Source organism: Colossoma macropomum, unplaced genomic scaffold (genome assembly GCF_904425465.1).
Source record: "Colossoma macropomum unplaced genomic scaffold, Colossoma_macropomum, whole genome shotgun sequence".
In the NCBI taxonomy this organism is placed as follows: Eukaryota; Metazoa; Chordata; class Actinopteri; order Characiformes; family Serrasalmidae; genus Colossoma; species Colossoma macropomum.
Window position 1 is genome coordinate 1183293 of NW_023494805.1, and position 16293 is coordinate 1199585.

Here is a 16293-nt window from a genome sequence, read left to right on the forward strand (position 1 = left end):
AGTCATGTGTAAAGTTTGAGGCCATATTTTGAGGTAAAAAACATGTTTTTCTGCAATTTTAATAATAATAATAATAATAATAATAATAATAATTTAAAATATTAAGTGACATAAGGAAAACAAATGACAAATAAATATTATAAAATATATAATGAAAGTTGTTTACCCAGGAATCATGTCACTGGTGTTACTGTGTAACAAAAAACTCTTATTTTGAAATAAAAATCACAGCCAGTCTCTACTGAGGGGGTTGAAGTGGAGAGGGTTATAAACTACAGGTATCTCGGACTGCAACTGGATGATAGTTTGGACTGGTCAGCCAACACAGACATCCTGTACAGGAAGGGGCAAAGCTGGCTCTACTTCCTGAAGAGGCTGGGGTCCTTCAACATCTGTAGGAAGCTCCTGCAGATGTTCGATCTGTGGTTGCCAGCTGTCTTTTTTATGCTGCGGTGTGCTGGGGAGGAAGCATGAAAAAGAGAGACGAGATGCGATTGGACAAGCTGGTCAGGCTGAGCGGGGTCAGTGGTCGGTGTGGAACTGGACTGTAGTTAAGGTGACCGAGAGAAGGACATTACACAAACTGCTCTCCATTATGGAGGATGGTGGCCACCTGCTGCACACCATCATCATGGACAGGGAGGAGCATGTTTAGTGGCAGGCTGCTGTCAGAGAGCTGCTCAACCGACAGACTCAGGAGATCCTTTGTCCCCAGAGCCATCAGGCTCTTCAGCTCTTCCCAGTGGGGCCAGAAGAGAAGAGAGAAGAGGGAAGAGGAGAGATGAGGACTGAATCTGAATCTCATGTTAAATCATAGGTTCATTTTATCCATCTGCACATATGAACACCTTACTGTACAATTGCACTTTCTGTTGCCCCTATCGTGTATCTTGCACATCTGGACACTCCGCACCTGGACACTTTATTTCAGTATCAATATCTGCACATATTTATTCAGTATTGTCATTATATGCTGTTACTGCACTGCCTTTTTCATCTCAGGTTACAGATCTTATTGCAGATTGTTGTATATTTCTATTTGTATATATGACTGTAGATAGGACCTTTTCTTATATTTATTCTTCCTTTTATATTGTTTCAGCCTTGTTATTATAACTGTGCTGTGTTGTGTGACTGATACTGGCTGCTAAATTTCCTTTGGGATCAATAAAGTATCTATCTATCTATCTATCTATCTATCTATCTATCTATCTGACATCACTTGACTTCCTTTTACCTGTTTTCTGAGGATCTATGAAGAAAAGCTCATGGTGAGTCCACTGTGTCTTTCAGTTATCAGAGATTTTCTCATTTAGCTCATGATTTCATATGAAGCTTTTAGCTGAAGTCAGTGGTGTGACCGACTTTATTCTGAGGTAATTGTGAACAAATAGAATCCAAATGGATTAAATTCCATATTTTAGTGGATATTCCATGATTGACAACATGTGGTTTGATGCTCTGTAGCAGCCACTCTGTAAAATGTATTGTTCATTAAAATGTCTCTGGTGTTCCTTTATTATGTGGAACACCAATGAAGATCAGGAACACCAGTGACTCCTATGGACAGATAGAAAAGTGGACGTTTCTGTAGAATGACCCACATACACGTCTCTGCTGATTGGCTAACACCTCTGACACGCCCACCAAACAAGAAAAAACGCACCTCAAAGCCCGTTTCGACGAAACATGTCGTTCAAACCGTAAACCGGGGCGAAACGCTGCACAACATTTCGAGAGTGACCCATAAACCTGTTCTGAGTGAACGTGCCCCGGGCTGGAACAAAAACATGACGCCTGCAGGCCAGGAGGTGGCGCTGTGGTTCTCCAGTCCCACCAAAGCGGAGAAGAAGAACTGCTCCTGTGGGTTGGTGGGGTGAAAGAAAGAGGAGCTGCACCGCTGAAAGTAAGGAGACCCTGTTTCTACCCTGTTTACACTGTTTACACCGACAGAACCGACTGGAGATGTTCTCCTCCTGAGAGAAGCAGGACGTCAGTCAGCCTGGAGCCGCCGTGCTTCAGTCTCAGTGTGATTGGCTGGTTGGTTTGGCTGCTTGTATGCGTAAAGGGTTCTTTGCATGGTGAAGTGGTTCTTCAGCTGGATGGAAAATGTGTTAGAATTTTTTCTATATAGAACCAAAAGGGTTTATGTTATTCTTACGATGCCAAGCTTGGGAAAATAGCAGAACTCTTTTTGGTGCTATTTAGAACCATTTTCAAAAAGGTCTATATAGAACCATATACAACACATTCTCCAGCTATCTGACGAACCATTTCACCATGCAAAGAACCATCTGATCATGCAAATTAATCATGGAGCTACAAGCAAAGACCAAAACATAACCATACACTGAAGAGCGCTATTGGAGTTACAATGTAAAAGAAACAAACAGCAAATATGTAGATAGATATGAGCTTTATTCCAAAATACCGGACTCTGAGAATAAGTTCCATGATTCACAGCCTTTTTATTGCAGGACATAGATATACAGCTCTCCACATCTTTCATAAAATATTTATCATATCCCACCTTACCCATGCATACACCGATCTAATGTGCTGGTGGTGTGTTAGTGTGTTGTGCTGGTATGAGTGGATCAGACACAGCAGTGCTGCTGGAGTTTTTAAACACTGTGTCCACTCACTGTCCATTCTATTAGACACTCCTACCCTGTCGGACCACCTTGCAGATGTAACATTAGAGACAATAGCTCATCTGCTGCTGCACAGTTTGTGTTGGTCATTCTCTAGTCCTTCATCAGTGGTCACAGGACACTGCCCACACATTTTTGATTGGTGGACTATTCTCAGTCCAGCAGTGACACTGAGGTGTTTGAAAACTCCAGCAGCACTGTTGTGTCTGATCCACTCAGACCAGCGCAGCACACACTAACACACCACCACCACGTCAGTGTTACTGCAGTGCTGAGAATGATCCACCACCCAAATAGTACCTGCTCTGTGAGGGTCCATGGGGGTCCTGACCACTGGAGAATAGGGTAAAAGGGGGCTAATAAAGTATGCAGAGAAACAGATGGACTACAGTCTGTAACTGTAGAACTACAAAGTGCACCTATATAGTAAGTGGAGCTGATAAAATGGACAATGAGCGTAGAAACAAGGACATAATGTTATGCCTGATCGGTGTAGATAATACTTAGCCAGTAATATAATTAGGGTATGTTTCAGCCTTGAAATGTTAGTGTAAATCAGGGCTGAAAACAGCAAGGCTTAATAGAAAGCGCCTCCCTCAAGTTCTCAAAGATGTTCTGAAACTCTGCTCTTTTCTTCAAGAAATTCAAAGATGCATCTCTGCTGTAAAAACCATAGAAGCCATGAAGGGATTCTTGTTTCCTGGTGGTGTCCATTAATCACTAATGATATTTCTGTGTTTGATATCAGTGTTAATGGCTCTAATAGTTTAACAAGTGCTCTAGGACTGATACATTTGATGGTTTCCTAATGGGATATAAAGGTGTTCTACAGGAAACTAGTGTTCACCATTAAGCCAATTCCCACTAGAAGCAAAACCATCAGTTTTTAATCCCAATTGTTCTAATGATCTTTTTTCAGTACTGGAAAAGTATTCATCAACTTTAGAGACGAGACGACACCAAGTTTTTGGACACTATTGGACGTATGATGTATTTGATTACTCTTCTTTCCAGCGACCAAGCATGCCAAGCCAGAATATTGAGTGGAGCTAGAAATGGTGCAGTTCATTGAGTGAAGCTGTCACAGAATCATCACGAATCACTAGAATCACCTGCCTGAGGATCTATACATGAAACCAAATGCTGAGTACAAGATAAATCGCAGCTTAAAGCTCCTTCGTTGTTGGTGCTGTTTGTGTTTACTGGTAACACCAGCTTTGCGAGGGAAACTATATGACCACCACACAACCTACAGAGAACCCTATCTTTCACAGCTCTTTTGTGCAATGGGAAATGGGCTCAGGAACTCGACCAATGGACCAAGAGTTCTGGATTAGAATTAGTAATCAAACTGTGCCATGCCGCACTGCCCAGTGGAAAAACGAGTAAGTGCTGACGCATACTGACGGCCACTTGTGCTGAGGATGATGTTCTAGTCTCTCCACTACCTCGGAATTTTGTAACCATGCTGCAGGGACAAGGAAACTGGAGTAGTTAGATAGTGCTGGGTAGAGTAAGAACTCTAGTGAATTCTGTTGGTCAAAAGGATAATAACAGTACTGTGTGCCTTTTGATAGAACATACTGTGCTTTTTTGAAATTTAGGATGATTCCTGATAATGTTCGAAAAAATCCACTACAACGGCTGAGAAGATAAAATCTGTTGGCTTTCAGGTTTTTCATTATATGCATTTTACATACTCCAAAAGAGTTAACATGTCCATTTACTAATCTAAACAAAGAGTTGAGACATGGTTGTAGCTTTTCTTGAGGGTTTTTGATCTTCTGCACAAAGGTATACGTGCATCCAGTTCTCAGGAGGGCCTCAGCTGATCTCAAGTCCACCAAGGTTATAATGGGCTTTGGTGAATTTGCCTCATTGCTGACCTCTTTTAAGATCCTCATATTGCTCTGATATTCCTTCCCACAACTGTCAGAGGAGGAGATGTTTTTGTGCTGCTCAGCTGGAATAATTTGAGATTTCTTGAAGGTCTTTCTGTAGAACATGCCAACTCTAACCCGCTCCTTAACGGTGATCCCTGCTTTTCATTTGGCTTCTCTCAGATTTCCACCAATCCTTAGTTGTACAGTTGGACACTGAACCCTGTGCTACAATTAAGACAGAACTGTAAAAATCAAAGAGCTGAACTTGTCATGCTTTACTGTTGAGTTTCTTTCTAGGAATGCTGATCGACCAGTTTGAACTATTTGCCATATCTAGCGATTCCAGTGTCATCTTCTCATGCCTTGACCATCTGAGATCTATTGCTCAGGCTGAGCCCTGTTACTGGCCCAAAATGAAAATTTGAAATACATAGAATAAAAATCATAAAACTCTTAGAACTCTTCCAATAAATCTGTTACTTGTGCTGCATTTCACTTTGACTTTAGTTTTTTTCTTGTCCTTTTTCCTTTCCAGAAATGAATGACGTCCTGGTTCAAGTCATTTCCTGCTCATAGTTTCCATCTTCCTGGCCAGTTTGCATTTATCTCCAAAGAAATCTTCAGGGAATGCCAACAAGAGCAACACTTCCGGAGACATTACAGATGAGATAATGGCACCAAAAAAAACGTCCAGTACTCAGCAAACATCATCTGGTTCGGCCCATACGGTCACACCTGACGGACAAATCCAGAGTAATACACTCAAGAGGAAAACTCACCACTGCTCAGACTGTGGTAAGAGCTTTAATCAAAAGAGTTATCTCCAGCTACACCAGCGCATTCACACAGGAGAGAACCTGTATCGGTGCTCAGACTGTGGAAAGAGCTTTAATATTGAGAGTAATCTCAAAACACACCAGCGCATTCACACGGGAGAGAAGCCGTATCACTGCTCAGAGTGTGGGAAGAGTTTTAGAGAAAGAGGTACTCTCAGAATACACCAGCGCATTCACACTGCAGAGAAACCGTATCACTGCTCAGAGTGTGGGAGGAGCTTCACCCAGCTTTGTAGTCTACAGCGACACCAGCGCATTCACACAGGAGAGAAACCGTATTACTGCTCGGAATGCGGGAAGAGTTTTACTCAACAGAACATTCTCCAACTACACCAGCGCATCCACACTGGAGAGAAACCCTGTTACTGTTCATACTGTGGAAACAGTTTCAGAGACAGAAGCACTCTCCGAAAACATGAGCGCATTCACACAGGAGAGAAACCATATCAGTGCTCAGAGTGCGGGAAGAGCTTCACTAGTCGGAGTACTCTCAAAATACACCAGCGCATTCACACCGGACTGAAACCCTATGACTGCTCAGAGTGCGGGAAGAGCTTTAATCGACACAGTAATCTTCTACTACACCAGCGCATTCACACAGGAGAGAAGCCGTACTACTGCTCAGAGTGCGAGAAAAGCTTCAGGCATTCAAGCACTTTGAAGACACACAAATGTATTAAGAAGGAAACAGAAACATATGACGTATGTTTGTCAGAAAGTAGTTGTTAATACTGTAGGAAAAAGGACTAAAGTTTTGAGTTGTATGCCTGTATTATCGTGTGTTCATTATGGAAATACTAAGTCTGTGTTCAGACTGCAGGCAAATTGGATTTGTTTCTTAAATCAGATCTTTTGAGATGACTGTCCACACTGTTATGTGCAAGTGATCGGATCGTATTTGTGTCCAGACATCACTAACCTATCTGCATGGGTTGCTGTGGTAATGACGTAGGCATCAGTAACTATGTAGCTACGAGATATTTGTTGGCAAATTGACTTGTTCCGGTAGGTTCCTTTTGCTTGTATGGAAGTGCAAGAAGACGCGTCAGTCCACAAACTGTTGTTCTCTTCTATAGCGTGTATGAGTAGAAATTCTCTGGCATAAACATGAATCTTTGGAGCTCTTCTTGAATCCCAGCACTTCAGTCAGCTGGTTTTGACATTGTTGCTGACACTCACGTTTCAAGTGATGCAAAAGACGCTTTGAGCAGCCAGAGCATCCAGACGCATCGGTAACAAAATCTGATTGGCATTTCAGACACCTCCAAATGTGGAATAATCAGATGTCATGGTTTTTTGTTGTCCAGACTATCAAAACTCAATCTGGATTTGCCAAAAAGTCTGATTTGGGCCAGCAGTTTGAACAAGGCCTTATTTGCCAGTTTATTGGCCACTTGATTACTTTTTGAAGGTTAACCTTTATGATGAAACTTTAAACTTTTACAAGTTAAAACGAGTCTTATAAAGGCCAATCATGAATAATGCAAGACAAAAAAGTTTGGTTGTGTGATGCCCATATGATTGTGTTTTTGTGATTCCTATGCATAGATGTGATTGTACTTGTGCCTTAATGGCTGCTTTAGTTTTGTATTTTTAGTTACTTATGATTTGTTTAAACATGTACCAGTGGTGGCAGCACACCTCTAAAGTGGTGGGGCAAAATGTATTGAAAAGCCATTGAAGTCTGGTATTGAGTCCCCGTGAGGAATGTTTCCCAGATAGTCCACAGATATCAGAACATATCATAGGCCTCGGAGAATGCCTACAGGAGTCCAGAGGAAATAGCCTATGGGCAACTGTTAACTGTTAAATCTGCTTCACAAAGGATTGTGACCCTGAGATCTCGTCATCTTAAGGCTCCACTGTAAGAGACTGTAGTGTCAACAAAAGGAGATGAGGAAAGCTCATGCTCTCTCAATCTAACATGGTCATTATGTTTATTTATTTATTTTTTTTAATATTCTTCATTGACAAATAGAGTTAGCTTAGTTGAATTTGAATATAGGCGACACTGATGACAATTTGTTAGCAAATTTGCTAAGTTATACTTTGACCTATTTTCTGTTTTCATATTAAACGTTTTCTTTTGAGTCTGTTCCTCCCAAAGGAGTTTTTCTGCCAAATACATTGGACATGGACAATTCAGCAATTTAGTGAATGTTATGTTGAATTTAAATATCTGAGTAGATTTTGCTTTCAAGCTAAGTGGCTTTAAATTGTTTTTGAATTGCTAGCAGTTAGAATTTTAAACAAATGGCCAACGTTTAAGAATGGTTAATTTTTCCACAAATAAAAGGCTGCGGTAAATTTGAATTACTTGCTGTACTTTGTTTTTGTATTGGCCTCTTAAAGTGTACATCAGTGTAGCTTTGTTAACAATAGATATGTTTTTGCCAGAACATCAGTAATAATTGACATCTGCAGAAATTAATAAACTGGGTTCCCTACTTCAACATTAGAACATCTCCTGTCTCTTCCTCTTTCCATAATGATATCATTATAATATTACAACATACATGTCATTATATGTAATATAATATGTGCAAGCACAGAGTTATGATGGCTGAGCATTCAGTAGAAGACTGCTTCTTAATCAATAGCAGCCTTGTTTTGTCTCCAGAAGATGGCAGTAGAGCTCCACAGAGCTGCTCCTTGTTATGACTATCAGTATCGCCAAAGGTATTGATCACAGTAATAATTATGAGCAATTGTAACATGTTTATTAATAATTTCTTTGTTATCAAATATACCATTCTAGAAGTAGTGTGGGAAATGTACAGATCCACATAAGTAAACATGGAGTGAATAAGACTTAACGTTGGATTTCTGTCATAGGAAGTCTTGTATGTGGGCAGGTTAGATCATTTTTCAGCTGGGCTTCTGCTCCCTAATGCTGTGACTGGCTCAGCATTGGACTTGAGCTAAAACTGCCCCCAGACCCTCTCCTGAGGCATCAACCTTCAGCAAGAAAGCTGGGCTGCAATCAAAGCATCTTAGAATAGGACCCTCCTGCTGCCATTGCTCCACCTGTTTTTCCCCGTTTTGTATTCTAATATTTTCTACTAACGCTGTTTGCTATCCGGTGTCGACCAGAAGAGGATGGGTTCCCCTTTTGAGTCTTGGTAGTGGAACGAACTTCCACTGACTGTCCGAACAGCAGAGTCCCTCACTGTCTTCTGTCTCTTGGTGAAGCAATTAAATGAGCACTTAATCTAGCATTTATTGAAATCGTATTGCACTTATGATATGTCTTTGGTCTGTATTTTGTGTCTTTCTTTACAGGCATCAGCACTGGCTTTTGTTTTCTGGCAGTATTTGAGCTGAAGGGTAGTTTGGACCTATTTATAACCTGTGCATACTAATTAGGATACATTCTCTGAGTGGACAATGAAGCACTTTGGTAAGTCGCTCTGGATAAGAGCATCTGCTAAATGCCGTAAATGTAAATTGAAAGCAAACAAGAAGGGAATGCAGACAAAGACAAGGGAAGTGTTCCAGATGGAGATTTTATCCTTGACCTTGATGTTTTTTCATTATAACCAAATGTTCCAGTTAAAGGTCTTGGTGTAACACTGGTTTCCAGTTTATGATTTGAGTCTCAAATTAGTAGTATCTCTAAGGCTGCAGTTTATTACTTGAGAAACGTCCAGACATCCTGAGTTGCCTGGATTTCCCTCCTGGTGTTAAGGGCAAAAAAACCCCAAGATTAACTTTTAATGATGACAGTTGGCCAATCAAATTTCCAAAAGTCATTACATCAATTTCTGTAATATTTCAGACTGTTTAAAGATACAGTCTACTTGATATATGTAAATATTTGACCCACTGTAAATCAGATATAGTGAACTAAAGCTGAAATAAATCTGTTTTAAAATTACCTCTGATGTAAAAAAAAAAGCAGATACCCTGATTGACTTGACCGAGGAAGTGTATTGAAACATAAAATGTGAGGAGTTATCTATAGCCTAAGTCAGTGGTCTCCAACCCTGCTCCTGGAGATCTGCCTTCCTGCAGAGTCTAGTTCCAACCACAGTCTGCCACACCTGCTCCAGCTAATTAACTTCTTCAGAAGACCTTGATTGGCTGGATCACATGCATCAGCGGGCAGCATGTTACATGCAGGCTATAACTGAACTCTTCAAGTAGATCTCGAAGAGGAGGGTTGATGACCACTAGCTTTTTGTCCTCAATTGTATAGCCTGTCAAACTCCACCACAACCCTGGTGGAATACAAGCATCAAGACTATTCTTCTCTGTCCTGGAGTCCAGGTGGTGGAACAAACTTCCACTGACTGTCCAAACAGCAGAGTTCAAATGCTGTCTGAAGACCCATGTTTTGTGGAGCATTTAAATAAACACTACTGAAGCACTTGGAATTCCACTTGAAATTAAATGCATTCATTAGTATTTGTTATTTTGTGTTCAGTTGTGTGTAATAAAGGTTACAGATGTAACTAAATGCACTTCTGTGCTCTGCACTGTACTTTACATTAACCATGTACATCTGCAGTCAGACTCTCACACACAATGTACTTCAAATAAACAAGATATCAGATCATGCATTTTCACGGAGTATCAATACCTACAACACTCGTTTCTGTCCTGTTAAAGGATCATTTGATCATATTTAAAATGAAGATACTGGAATACAAATTCATTTCTAAAGGTATCAGACAGTGAAGAGCATCAGACAGGATTTTGGATATTTTCATACATTTTCAGATGGGTTCGATAAACACATTTACATACATACATTTTTGTATGGTGTAATATTTCCCCATACATTTTTAAATAAATGCATTTTAAAATATATTTGGTTACTGTGGAAATATATTTTGAAATGCATTTTAGTGTTTGGATAATATTTCAGCATGCACTGTTCTGTGTTTGAAATGTATTTCAAATACATAAAAATGCATGCCCATATATTCTTTTCTTAAAAATACGGAACACAGTGAACTGACGCTGATGGTACAGATAAACATACATTACATCAAACAGTTTTGGGCCGGTTCGATGGAAAATCTCATCCAAAATCCAGCGTAGTGTCTCACAGGACAAACATGTCTTTCAAAAGATTGTCTCCAATAAATAAAGCAGATCTCAACACTGTACCAGTGAAGGATCACTGATTTCTGATTTCTTTCTACTGAACCCCCTCAGGACAGAACAGGAGAACACGAGCATATCACTGTAAGAGGTTCTGGTGATGGATGAGCAAAGCATGAGCTCTGTTTCCACACTGATGGAAAGAGCGGCTCAAACTCCACCTCGCGTTCTGGATGTAGTTGCTACGGTGCGGTGAACGACTTCAATACTGGCCAATCGGCGGACTGCTCGTATGAATTAGCCATTCAAAACGGAGAAGGCGGGGTTTGTCGACATAGGGGCGGGAAGTTTCCTCCCTGGCGGTGCAGAGAAGCAGGAGCTGCGCCGTTGACCGTAAGCGCTGTTACATTGGTTCTATTGTGAGTTTCATTGACCCTCACAGAGACGCTGTAGAGGTGGTCGCTCTTCGGACTGTAGGACGAGGAATGTGTAATGAAACATGGGAGCAAGCTTCGCCCAGTTGTTGCTGAATAGGCTAATGTTAGCCCTTAGCTCCTGTGCCTGTGTGCTTGTTTTGCTAGTACACTCTTGGTTCTTGGTTCTTTAGTAAAGGTAATGTTTCTGTTTAGACCCATGAATTTTGTATAGAACCATTTTGTGCTTAAATGTTTCTCTGCATGGTGAAATGGTTCTTCAGAATGATAGAGAATGTGTTGTATATGGTTTTACATAAAACCTTTTTGAAAAAGTACCAAAAGATGGTTCTTCTGTTGACTTCGCACAGTAGCAGAACCTTTTTTGGTGTGAAAATGGCTACGTGGGTTAAAAATGAAAAAAGTAACACACAGTGCGGAACATGCCCTGTTGTTGTATCAACCAGCCCCAGATTCACAGTGCCATCTTTAATTTGAACAGGCTGGTCTCTAACTACTCTGGCAGGCTCATGAACTGACCAGTTAACTGGCCCTACATTTCTACAATTATGGAGTAGTGTTTTCAGTTTTGTCTGTGACCTCTTTTGTTTATGCATGGGTTTACACTTTCTAGTCACTTTATTTGGTACAGAGTAGGTGTACTCATTGTCCATTGACCGTATACTATACTTAACGATGCCCGTTAGTCCACTGGAACACATCTACTTTGCTGCCATGGACGTGAAGCTGAAGGTGCCTGTAAGAACTTGGAGATTCCATGATGGCCTTGATAGTTTTTCCAAAATTTCCTCCGGCAAACTAGCTGGAATCATCATTCTCCTGTCCTGTATCAGCAGACCTGTTGCAAAGATACTGTGTTGTCAGAAGTCTTTCATCTGTGGGGGCATAGACCATTTGTTCTCAAACCGATCCTCAAGGCCCACTGAAAGGTCCATGTTTCCACATTCCACATTTTCTCTGTCCTGTTTGAGAACCACTGGCACAGATTTTCTACCGTCCCATCCTGGGTGTTGGAGGAAAATCCACTTCATGAGCCTTGTTTACTTCTGTTTTGTGTCAGAGCCAGCAAAAGTTGATAAATGTGATTGAAATGAATTCTGAAGCCATTCTCGAGTGTCAGCTCCATCTCTGTCAGAACAAACGAGTAGAGCTCTTGAAAAAGCATCAGGTGTTATTAGACTTTTGCCAGAAACTTGCACACTGTAGTTGGAGGAGCGCAGTACACATTGAGATTGGTGATCTTTAACTTAAAAGACTTATATGAGGTTTATGATGTGGTCTGATCACAAAGGCCAGTCCAAGGTTTGCTTATATTTTCAGGCCTTTTCTATCTCATGCTGCGTGAAATGAAAAAAACGGGTCTCCACTAACCTGAAGGGCCTAAATAGGACCGCATGAATCCATAAGAAAATTCACCTGCCAGTCCCTCATCTGTCTGGCCAGTACTGTGCCAGAACAGCAGAGGAGGTTCGTTCTTGATTTACTTTCTCAAAAGCTTCTGGTTGTGTGCTAAACCAGGCCCATTCATCCTCAACTTCTCAGGTCCCTAATCAACCCTGTTAGTACTGCGTTACCTACATAGTGTCTTTGGGCTTCGACATTTGCATAATGGCTTTTATCATATTTGAGTCAAATGCACTGCACTGATCATGTGGCCAAGGAAGTTAACTTGGACCTTTGCAAACGATTTTTTTCCCCAGTTTTCTTCCTAAATTAGTCAATATTTAATTCCACCCTTTAGTTAGGACTGATACCACCAGCGCTAGGAGTGCAAAAGCCAGCACAGGCTTCCTCCGAGTCCTGTGAAGCTCCACCGCGTCTTTTCAAACTGCCACTAAAGCAAAGTCATTCGACAGCTGAACACGCTCGGAGGAGAACACTTACCACCATTTCTGTTATGTCAACTAACAGATGCTGCGCTGACTAGCCTTGCGCTGAGTGATGGGGGGAGACGGGGGGCCATCCTACCCACCCAGAGAGCGAGGCCAATTGTGCTCTCTTGGACTCCCGGCCATGAACGGCTGTAGCATCACCAGGGATCAGACCCACGATCTCCTGATGACAGAGCCAACGCCTAGATGGTTGGGCTTTGCAAACATTTTTAATTCAGTTTCAGGCACTTCTGCTGAAGTCTCTTCAGCCCTTTAGTACTTTACTAAGTTTGGCATTGGCCTTGGCTATAGTCTTGACCACTAGAATGTCATCAGTGTAAGCAATGAATACTTCCTTTGGCCGTACTCTAGCACCCATGTGTCAAACACAAGGCCCGCAGGCCAAATCAGGCCTGCCGCACAATCCTATCCGGCCCGCAAAAGTATTTTAATTTTCTAATAATATTACCCTGTTTCACAATGCGCTGTACTGCAGTCCCCAGCATGCACTGCAACATAATGTACTCTGACTCTCCTACCCCAACAACAGTCTATGGGACAGCGGTTACACCTCAATTCTACACAGTCCTACACAATTCCATGCAATTCCACGCCAGTCATATCACCAAACTCACTAGCTGCACTTCAGCTCCAGTCCAACCAACATAAACACCTAATGTTAGCTTAGAAATTGAGCCCATGCATTAATGAACTTTTTTTTTCTCTGGCCACCAGATTTATTGAGATTATTTAAAATGACCCTTTAGTTGCTGAGTTTGACACCCCTGTTCTAGCACCACTCTATTGCCTTTTCATTCATTTTTTCAGCCCCATATTCTTTTCATCATTTTTTTCATCTTTTCTCTCACCTGTTTCCAGGGGCAAGAGTATAGAAATGCAGTAGCATATGCCTTTACTTTGACTTAACCTGCAGTGTTCCAAAACTATGAAAACAGACATGCTTACTGGGACAGCCAGACATCATCAGAATTTCCCAAGTTCATTTCACCCAAAAGCAACGTCTTGATTGTCCAGGCTTTTTGTTATATTTAATAGATGACTTCCCCACCCCTTATTCTGTACAGTGTGATTTCTTTATGTTTTTTTTTTGTCTAGTTTTTTCCTGTGCAATATTTGTTCTGGCCCCAAACCTCATTGTGTCTGTATTTGCCTTGTTTTGTTCTGTGCTTAATCGTTTCAATGTTGCTTGCTGCTTTTTGATTACCTCACTTATTTTGGTGATTGCTTTGCTAAGAGTTACTTGCTCTTACTGTATTATCACCGACAATGCATGCACTCTTATGCCTACATTCAGTCTGTCTCTCCTCCTGAACTACACCATATTGACAGTGTTCTGCGGTCTCACTGACGCCCCTTGTTACATTTGGTCCTTTCATAGATTGCATTGCATTTATACATAAAATGTTTTTTCATAAGCTTCTTTGACTTTCATATTGTCATATTGATTCTGTTTCTTTGTTTGTTAAAGCTGACATGCTAAATGTAGAAAATGTTACACGTTTTGATATTTTCACTCCTCTCATTGAGACCCTAGGCTATTTTGAGCCTCTCAAATCTGTGAATGCAACTGGTCAAATCTAATTTGTATTCGGCTTATGGTGGGAATAAAGAAAAAAAATTGGAAAAGTCTAATTAAATAAAATGAAATGAATTCAACTCAACAACATGTTTTTGTTGCATTTCACTTTAAGTTGCAAATAAACTTTTTTTTTCTTTCTCTATTCCAGAAACGTCAGGGAAGTCTTTCCCTGCTCCTAGTGCCCATCTTCCCACACAGTTTACATTTATTTACACATCAAGAGGTGATAACAAGAGCAATACGTCACACTGTGGAAATGTGACGACATTAAACATGAGATAATGGCATCCAAAACAAGATCCGGTGCTGACCATCCTCTCTCTGGTCCTGTCCACACTGATCCATCTGACAGGCGGACAGAGAAAAGTACAGACAAGAGGACAACTCACCCCTGCTCAGAGTGTGAACAGAGTTTAAATCAAAACAGTGACCTCCGACACCAGTGTGCTGACTCAGCGGAGAAACCGTATTACTGCTCAGACTGTGGGAAGAGTTTTAGAAAAAGAGGTACTCTTAAAACACACCGGCGCATTCACGCTGTAGGGAAGCAGCATCACTGCCTAGACTGTGGGAAGAGTTTCACCCAGCAGAACAGCCTAATACGACACCAGCGCATTCACACTGCAGAGAAACCTTTTCACTGCTCAGACTGTGGGAAGAGTTTCACCCAGCAGAACAGCCTAATACGACACCAGCGCATTCACACAGGAGAGAAGCCATATCAGTGCTCAGAGTGTGGGAAGAGCTTTAGTCAACAGGCTCATCTCCAGTAACACCAGCTGATGCACACGGGAGAGAAGCCATATTACTGTTCAGAGTGTGGGAAGAGTTTTAAACGACACCGCAATCTCCAAATACACCAGCGCATTCACACAGGAGAGAAACCGTACTACTGCTCAGACTGTGGGAAGAACTTCAGACATCCAAATTCTGTAAAGAGACACAAATGCATTAAGAGGGAGGCAGAAACATATGACATATGTTCATCAGAGGGCAGTTGTTAATATTGTAAGTAAAAAGGTCCAGACTTGTATGTTGTATACCTATACGACTGTGTGATTATTATGCAAACACCAGTTGCCAGTTGATAAGTCACTGGTTTTAGGTTAAGATTTATAATATAACATTTATTTTTAAGAGTTAAATAGCTTCTAATGAAGGCGAATATTAATATTATAAGAACAAAGGTACAGTATGCCTATCTGATTGTATAATTTTGTGATTGTTATGCGTATGACTAATTACTATGGCTTAATGGCTGTAAGTTTTAGTTCTGTGTCTTCAATTCCTTATCATTTGTTTAAAAATGTAGCACCAGTGAGGCAAAATTTGATTAAATGCTTTTGAAATCTGGCATCATGTTTCTGTGAGACATATTTTGAAGATGGCAGAGATCAGAATATGTCATAAGCTTCAAATACAACCTACCACAGTCAGATAAGCTTTTGTTACTGGTGAATCTTTTTCGGTGTGTAAGCTGATAAACCACCTTCAGTGAAAACTTACATTTTTCCACTTTGGAGATTTGGACATTAATTACCCCTTCACCTTTGGGTCTGGCAGGTCTGACGGCCGATGTTTCTGAAGCTGCAGTGTCAGCTTACCCGCGTTGTTCAGTTGGCCATGACATTGTTATCCTTCAGCAGTCTTAGAATAAATGTATTTGCCAAACTTCTCTATGCTTGGACCACAAGAAAAAAGGCCTATAGACAACAAAGGCCTGCACCTGCCTGCATTTAGCCGTTATCCACACTACTGTTGCAGCGCAGACCATGCCAGCTTCCAGACCCATTGTACCCCCAGAATAGAGAAAAAATATAGAAATAAATATTTAATGTAATTTAAGGCAAAACAAAACAGTGATGAATGGCACACAGCACCACAGAAGGAGCACAGTGTTGCATGACGCCACTGTATAATGTTGCGTTTCAGGACAGTAGACAAATTATGCTACAGTACAGTTAGA

The 16293-nt window shown here is 41.0% G+C and overlaps 1 protein-coding gene and 1 pseudogene across 1 annotated transcript; both read left to right on the plus strand.

Moving 5' to 3' along the window:
• Window positions 1-1841: 1841 nt before the first annotated feature.
• LOC118826356 (zinc finger protein 239-like) lies at window positions 1842-7831 on the plus strand. The gene is made up of 2 exons (XM_036597309.1): window positions 1842-1906; window positions 5073-7831. The coding sequence occupies exon 2, from the start codon at window positions 5209-5211 to the stop codon at window positions 6100-6102; it is 894 nt and encodes a 297-aa protein (XP_036453202.1). The 5' UTR covers window positions 1842-1906; window positions 5073-5208; the 3' UTR covers window positions 6103-7831.
• Window positions 7832-10763: 2932 nt separating this feature from the next.
• LOC118826367 lies at window positions 10764-15652 on the plus strand (annotated as a pseudogene).
• The last annotated feature ends 641 nt before the right edge of the window (window positions 15653-16293 follow it).

Bases quoted from the DNA above. Each gene is read 5' to 3' on its own strand.
- LOC118826356 (XM_036597309.1), top strand. From the start codon at position 5,209: ATGGCACCAAAAAAAACGTCCAGTACTCAGCAAACATCATCTGGTTCG.